The following is an 8,141-nucleotide window of genomic DNA, read 5'->3' as shown; positions in this document are numbered from 1 at the left end:
GCGCATAATTTACTGGGCCTAATAAGGACCTGATCGCTAGGGTGCGTTTTTTGCATCCCTGCGATCAGGTAGTCACCGCCTACAGGTTGAGGGGGAAATTGTTGTGCGGGTGTGCGATCGAATATGCAGGAGAGCTGCACAAACAGAAGTTTGTGCAGTCTCTGCACATCCCAGGACTTACTCTTCCAGTGCGATGATCGGTGGCCGGAGCTGACGTCAGAAACCCTCCCTTCAAACGCCTGGTCCCTCCTGCGTTTCTCTGGACACTCCTTAAAAACGTTCAGTTGCCACCACAAATGGACTCTTCCTGTCAGTCACTTTGCGATAGCCCGTGCATACGCATGCGCAGTTCAGACCTGATCGCAGGCTGTACAAAAACGCAGCCTAGCAATCAGGTTTGAATTAGGCCCAATGTCGGTGCCTCCACACTAAACGATATGAACGATATATCGTTCTTTTCTGAACAATATCGTTTATATCGTTCTTAGAGAACAACCAGTGTGTAGGGCCCATTAGAGTCAGCATGCTGGATGGGATGTACTAAAATGAAAATGCGGTGAAAACCTATTTTCTGGGTTTTACCGCATTTCCTGTATGTACTAAGACTCGGTGTGTGGTTGGGGGGACGGGGGCAGAGGAGAGGAGGAGGGGGCGCAGCAGGCTGAAGTTTTGTCTAGGGCATCAAGAAACCTTGCACCGGCCCTGCTAACTAGCAAGGCAATTGGTAAGACTCCTCTTACAGCTGCTGGCCAGGGTAACCAGGGATCTAGACAGAGCCGGCCCTAACCAATATGATGCCCTAGGCAAGATTTTGTCTGGTGCCACCTAGCACCGCCGCTAGTTCCACCACTGACACTGCATCCCATTCACAGCACCATCACCCCTCACCCATAGCAGTCCTCATTTTGGTGTTCTTACCCCCTATATTTTAAATAGGAACAGTGCGCACATTTGGCGTACAGCCCAAAAAGGGGTGTGTTCTTGCTGGGAAGGGGTATGGCCCCACAATAGTGCCCCCAATTCAAATAACGCCACACAGTAGTGCAACTTTATTCACATTTTATCATGCGATAGTGTCCCTTATTCACGTTACATTACACAGTAGTACCACTTTACCTTATAAACGTTACTCCTCACAGTAGTGCCCCTTATTCACATTACATCACACTGAATTGCTCCTTATTCACATTACACCTCACCATATTGCTCTTCATACACATTAGACCACACAGTAGTGCCCTTTCTATACGTTACACCACACAGTAGAGCACCTTATACACATAATGCCACATATTAGTAATGCATTTATACACATAATACCACACAGTAATGTCCCTTACACATATTACACACATTAATGTCCTTATAAACATAATGTGCATTAGACATTATGCCAACCTTCATTAATGCCCTTATACACATAATGCCCCTTACACATATGGCACACATTATTAATGCCCTTATACACTTAGGGGGTCATTCCGACCCGATCGCTCACTGCAGTTTATCGCAGCGCAGCGATCGGGTTGGATCTGCGCATGTGCCAGCGCCACAGTGCGCCGGCGCATGCTGGACGGCGGAAGACCATTGTTCTCTAGCGATCGCCTCTGCCTGATTGACAGGCAGAGGCAGTCGCTGGGCGGGAGGGAGCTGGGCCAGCCGCCATTTAGGGGGCGCGATCCGGCCAACACAGGCGTGGGGGGGTGGGCCGCTGCGACCCAAGCAGTGAAGAGGTTCTCCCGGCAAGCCGCAGGAGCCTCGCTGGCCAGGAGTTACTTCTCAAATGCAAAAGGATCGCCGCTGTGCGATGCTTTTGCATTTCTGCGGGAGGGGGAGGGGCGGCACTGACATGCGGGGTGGACTAGCCCTGTGCTGGGCATCCCCCCGCATGTCTGAGTGCCTGATCGTAGGTGTGCTAAATTTAGCACAGCTACGATCAACTCGGAATGACCCCCTTAATGACACACATAATGGGGGTAATTCCAAGTTGATCGCAGCAGGAAATTTTTTAGCAGTTGGGCAAAACTATGTGCACTGCAGGGGGGGCAGATATAACATTTGCAGAGAGAGTTAGATTTGGGTGGGTTATTTTGTTTCTATGCAGGGTAAATACTGGCTGCCTTATTTTTACACTGCAATTTAGATTTCAGATTGAACACACCCCACCCAAATCTAACTCTCTCTGCACATGTTATATCTGCCTCCCCTGCAGTGCACATGGTTTTGCCCAATTGCTAACAAACTTGAAGCTGCGATCAACTCAGAATTACCCCCAATGTCCCTTACACATATGCTGCACATTATTAATGCTCTTATACACTTAATGACACACATAGTGCCCCTTACACATTTGCTGCACATTATTAATGCATTTCTACACATGACACACATAATGCCTCTTACACATATGCCGAACACTACTGCACAACCAACCGACCCGCACACAGCACTCAAATGGCCGCTAATACTGTGACCTCTTCCTCTGCTTGGATACAGATGTGTCCCCTTTCATCTTGCCTCATTACGTCATGCAGCAGGAGATGCCCGGCATGAGTCAACTGGCAGCTCTGTTAACGTCAGGTGCCTTTTTTTTTTTAATGAAAATGCATCTTATTTGCATTACTATGTGGCATCTGCTAATTAAAATTATATGCAGCATGCCTATATTCTGTGTGCGACTGTGACTGTATCTGCATACGAAATGCTACGTTACAGGGATTTCCAGGAATACATTGTAACGTAGCATTTTGTATGCAGATACAGTGGCAGTCACACACAGAATATAGGCATGCCACATATCATTTTAATCAGCAGAAGCTGCTTGTGCCCCATGGCATACCAAATGCCCTAGGCATTTGCCTATTTTGCCTATGCCTAAGGTCGGCTCTGGATCTAGACATTGCTAATTTGCTCCGGTGACATTTTTTGACAACTTGGCATAAAAATATATTGTCACTTATGTTATATTAGATTTTAAACTTCAACAGCTACACTGAGACCAAAACAAAAAACTATAGGACTGGAACATTTCTCTACTTTATGTTTCAGAGTATAGAGCTATGTTTTGTTTAATCAGACTTAAAGCATCGACTAATCCTCTCTTACTTACTATTTTCCCGAAGCATTTCTGGAACTCCACGTAGGACTGGCAATGGTGGTGAATGTTAGTTTTACAGTTTTTGCATCGCAATCCAAATTTGTTGTTTACTGCAAGCAAAAAGAAAAGAAAAATATCAGAGATTACAGATATACAGTAGGTGCACCAATGTCCCTTCTTCACAATTAGGAAATAACACCATTGATCCACTATCCTCCTTCCAGAATTTGTTGCAAGATTGTTTTATGCAAACCGGGAGGCAGTTAGCATCCCGGCAATCGGGATACCGGTGGTCATGTGACAGACACCGGAATCTCGACACCACTCAGAAACCCGGCACCGGAACAGTAACCACCGACATAACGAAAGTAAGTATTGGGGTGACTGTTAAAGTTAGGGCCCGGGGAAGGGGGGGCGAGGTTAAGGTTAACCACTAGAGGGAGGGGGTAAGCCATAGACGCCACCCCCAAACTCTTAGCCCTAGCTGCCACCCCCAGAGTCTTAGCACCAACCTCCACCCCCGGAGTCTTAAGGGCCCCATACACTGGAACGATAATGCCCGATTTCATCCAATTTCGGGCATTCGGGCCGATATATCGGGTGAAATCGGGCATTTTGGACATGTTTCCGATCCGTTGCGCGTTACCATGAGGGTCGGATCGGCTCCTCTAGATTGATAGTGCTGCACTCGTGATATATCGGTTCCCGCAGGCATGGTTGGGATCGCATACGATATATCGCATGCAAAATGTACCAAATCATATGGAATCGTATGGAACCACTCCCGGGAAGCTCCCGGGAGAGTTCAAGGGAAATCACCTCCGACTTCAGCCGCAGACATATTGTTATAGTGTAAGGGGCCCTTTAGCTCTAGCCGCCACCCCAGACGGGTTAGGGTTAGAGTAGGGGACAGGGGCGGGGTAAAATAATTACCCCATCCCGTCGCCATTGTCTGAATGCCGGTGTTTGCTATGTAACCGCCTGCATCCCGACAGCCGGAATCACATACCCAACCCTGCAAACTAGTGCACTTTGGTTACAGGTGCACCAGCATTCGAATGAGGTCTACCAGTTGTATAGTTATTCTGCATGTAAACCTCTTTGCTATGCATCTCCTGAGATCCTTATCTATACTGACAAAACACACCTAGATGCAAGGAGCTTCTCAGTAGCATTATCTTCATTCTGTCCAACTACTTATTCATCAAGACAATGTATATGGCGATACTAAAGAACAGCATCCACCTCTTTTGCTGCTACCCATATTCCTCCACTTCCCACAGTTATCTCTGTGCTTACAGATAGTAAATGCAGGAGATGAAGCAACATATGGTTTAAGGCAACCCTCCAGATTTACCAGTCTCTGCAAACATTCTTCTGGCAGATCTTGGACACAGTTCAATGTGTCCTGATGTTGGTAAGCTAAATACAAACTATGTTCAGGTCACACAGTGGTTAGCATTGCTGCTCACAGGACAGAGCCATGTGTTTGCTTCTTCTAACCAGAACTCTGTGTAGAGTTTGTAGCTACTAAATTTTCCCCATGCTTTGTGGGTTTCATCCGAGCACTCCAATTTCATTAAACACTCCAAAGGGGAGGCAGTTACGTGAGCGGCAGTCAGGAGACCACTGGTCACAATACCGAAGCCGGAATGCCGCTCCCTTACAGTCCCTACAGTCGGCATGCCGACTGACAGGGACTATTCCCACTCGTGGGTGCCCACGACACCCATAGAGTGAGAATATAACCTGTTGTGAGCACAGTTCACCACCGAGCCCACAAGGGGCTTTGTTTCGCTCGCCCCCCTGCCGGGCATCTGCACGTCGGTATGGTGACTGTCGGTCTCCTGCCCGCCTGTCACGCATACCCAACCCCTCCAAAAATATACTGTTAGGTGAATTGGCTTGTGACAAAATTAACACTTGCGTGTGTTTTAGAGACCATGTGGGACAGAATATGGATTGTAAGCTCCACTGGGGAAGGAAGGGATGTAAATGATTAAATAGTATCTATGTAATACATCACATAATATGTAGGGACTAAAATAAATAAATAAATAATACTGCCTACAAATTCTGCTTACATTCTGATTACATTAATATGTCCACTACATATATTAAATGTCCTCATCAATGACACAGTGCATTTCTACATACTATCCTATTACTACATGCCAATGGCAGTTCCAGCATTGGGGAGCAAAATTCAAATAGGGGAGCCACACCAACTGCCAGTGAGCCCCAGCTAGCTATGTGTGGCAGTGTTTGGGTTGGTAGTTGATGTGACCCCCCTATTTGAATTCTGGACTGCACTGCAGCTCCACCTCTGTAGCCACCACTGCCTAGCACTGAAAATAAGATTTTACATACCATTAAATCTATTTCTCGTAGTCCGTAGAGGATGCTGGGACTCCGTAAGGACCATGGGGAATAGACGGGCTCCGCAGGAGATAGGGCACTTTAAGAAAGAAAGTTGAATTCTGGGTGTGCTCTTGCTCCTCCCTCTATGCCCCTCCTCCAGACCTCAGTTAGGGAAACTGTGCCCAGAGAAGATGGACAGTACGAGGAAAGGATTTTTGTAAATCTAAGGGCAAGATTCATACCAGCCACACCAATCACACCGTATAACTTGTGATAAACTACCCAGTTAACAGCATGAACAACAACATAGCCTCGGTTCAACCGATAAACTATAACATAACCCTTATGTAAGCAATAACTATATACAAGTCTTGCAGAAGAAGTCCGCACTTGGGACGGGCGCCCAGCATCCTCTGCGGACTACGAGAAATAGATTTACCGGTAAGTAAAATCTTATTTTCTCTAACGTCCTTGAGGATGCTGGGACTCCGTAAGGACCATGGGGATTATACCAAAGCTCCCAAACGGGCGGGAGAGTGCGGATGACTCTGCAGCACCGAATTGAGCAAACATGAGGTCCTCCTCAGTCAGGGTATCAAACTTACAGAACTTTGCAAAGGTATTTGACCCCGACCAAGTAGCAGCTCGGCACAGCTGTAGTGCCAAGACCCCTCGGGCAGCCGCCCAAGAAGAGCCCACCTTCCTAGTGGAATGGGCCTAAACCGATTTAGGCAACGGCAATCCTGCCGTAGAATGCTCCAGCTGAATCGTGTTACAGATCCAGCGAGCAATAGTCTGCTTTGAAGCAGGGCCGCCAACCTTGTTGGCTGTATACAGGACAAACAGTGCTTCTGTTTTGCAGATCCTAGCCGTTCTGGCCACGTAAATTTTCAAAGCCCTATCCACATCAAGGGACTCGGAATCCTCCAAGTCACGCGTAGCCACAGGCACGACAATAGGTTGGTTCATATGAAAGGATGAGACCACCTTTGGCAGGAATTGAGGACGTGTCCGCAATTTCGCTCTATCCATTTGGACAATCAGATAGGGCTTTTAGTGATAAAAGCCTCCAGTTCCGAAACTCGCCTAGCCGAAGCCAAGGCTAACGACATGACCACCTTCCAGGTGAAATATTTCAACACCACTGACTTAAGTGGTTCAAACCAATGAGACTTAAGGAACCGTAACACCACGTTAAGGTCCGAAGGCGCCACCGGCGGTACAAAAGGAGGCTAAAAATGCCGTACTCCCTACACAAACGTTTGTACTTCAGGAAGAGAAGCCAAATCTTTTTGGAAGAAAATGGATAAGGCCGAAATTTGAACCTTTATCGATCCTAATTTTAGGCCCAAGTTTACTCCAGTTTGAAGGAAGTGAAGCAGACGGCCCAAAAGGAATTCCTCCGTAGGAGCATTCCTGGCCTCACATCAGGGAACATATTTTTGCCATATTCGGTGATAATGTTTCAATGTCACTTCCTTCCTAGCCTTAATTAGGGTAGGAATGACCTCCGGAGGAATACCCATTACCGCTAGGATCCTGCGTTGAACCGCTATGCCATCAAACGCAGCCACGGTAAGTGTAGGAACAGACAGGGCCCCTGCTGCAGCAGGTCCTGTCTTAGACGAAGAGGCCACGGATTCTCTGTGAGCATTTCCTGCAGATCTGGATACCAGGTCCTCCGTGTCCAATCTGGAACAATGAGAATTGGTCTCACTCCTCTTTTTCTTATTATCCTCAACACCATGGGTATGAGAGGAAGAGGAGTAAACACAGAAACTGACCGAAACACCCACGGTGTCACTAGGGTGTCCACAGCTTACTGCCTGAGGGTCTCCTGACCTGGCGCAATAACTCTGCGGCTTTGTGTTGAGGCGGGACGCCATCATGTCTATCAGTGGCAGTCTCCACCGAATTGCAATCTGTTCTAAGACTTTCTGATGAAGTCCCCACTCTCCAGGACGTAGGTCGTGTCCGCTGAGGAAGTCTGCTTCCCAGTCGTCCACTCCCGGAATGAACACTGCTGACAGTGCGCTTACATGATTCTCCGCCCAGCGAAGAATTCTGGTGGCTTCCGCCATCGCCACTCTGCTCCTTGTGCCGCCTTGGCGGTTTACATGAAATACTGCGGTGACGTTGTCCGACTGGATCAGAACCGGTTGGTCGCGAAGTAAGGTCTCCGCCTGACGTAGGGCGTTGTATATGGCCCTTAGTTCCAAGAAGTGAAGACAAGTCTCTTGACTTGACCAAAGACCTTGGACATTTTATTTTTCCCTGTGTGACTGCTCCCCAACCTCGGAGGCTCGCGTCCGTGGTCACCAGGATCCAGTCCTGAATGCCGAACCTGCGGCCCTATAGAAGGTGAGCATCTTGCAGCCACCACAGGAGAGATACCCTGGCCCTGGGGGAGAGGGTGATCAACTGATGAATCTGTAGATGTGATTCGGACCACTTGTCCAGTAGGTCCCATTTGAAAGACCTCGCATGTTACCTGCCGAAGGGAATGATTTTCCCCGGACTCGGGTGCAGCGATGCCGACACCTGTCTTGGTTTCAAAAAGTTCCTGACCAGAGTCATGAGTTCCTGGGCCTTCTCTATCTGAAGGTAAACCCCTTTCTGGTCCGTATCCAGAATCATACCCAAGAAGAGCAGACTAGTCATAGGAACCAACTGTGACTTCCAG

At 47.9% G+C, this 8,141-nt stretch overlaps 1 protein-coding gene across 2 annotated transcripts in view; it reads right to left on the bottom strand.

Annotated features, from left to right (window-relative positions):
* Positions 1-8,141, bottom strand: part of STAC3 (SH3 and cysteine rich domain 3) — a 261,936-nt gene that overhangs the window by 130,002 nt on the left and 123,793 nt on the right. For both annotated transcript variants that reach the window (XM_063952423.1, XM_063952422.1), the window contains exon 3: positions 3,110-3,207. In XM_063952423.1, the coding sequence (XP_063808493.1) occupies positions 3,110-3,207 (98 nt within the window). The remainder of the gene's footprint in view (positions 1-3,109; positions 3,208-8,141) is intronic.

The sequence above is a fragment of the Pseudophryne corroboree genome, chromosome 2, assembly GCF_028390025.1.
Source record: "Pseudophryne corroboree isolate aPseCor3 chromosome 2, aPseCor3.hap2, whole genome shotgun sequence".
NCBI classification, from domain to species: Eukaryota; Metazoa; Chordata; class Amphibia; order Anura; family Myobatrachidae; genus Pseudophryne; species Pseudophryne corroboree.
Note: the sequence above shows the minus strand (reverse complement) of the source record. Positions and strands in the feature narration are given on the sequence as shown.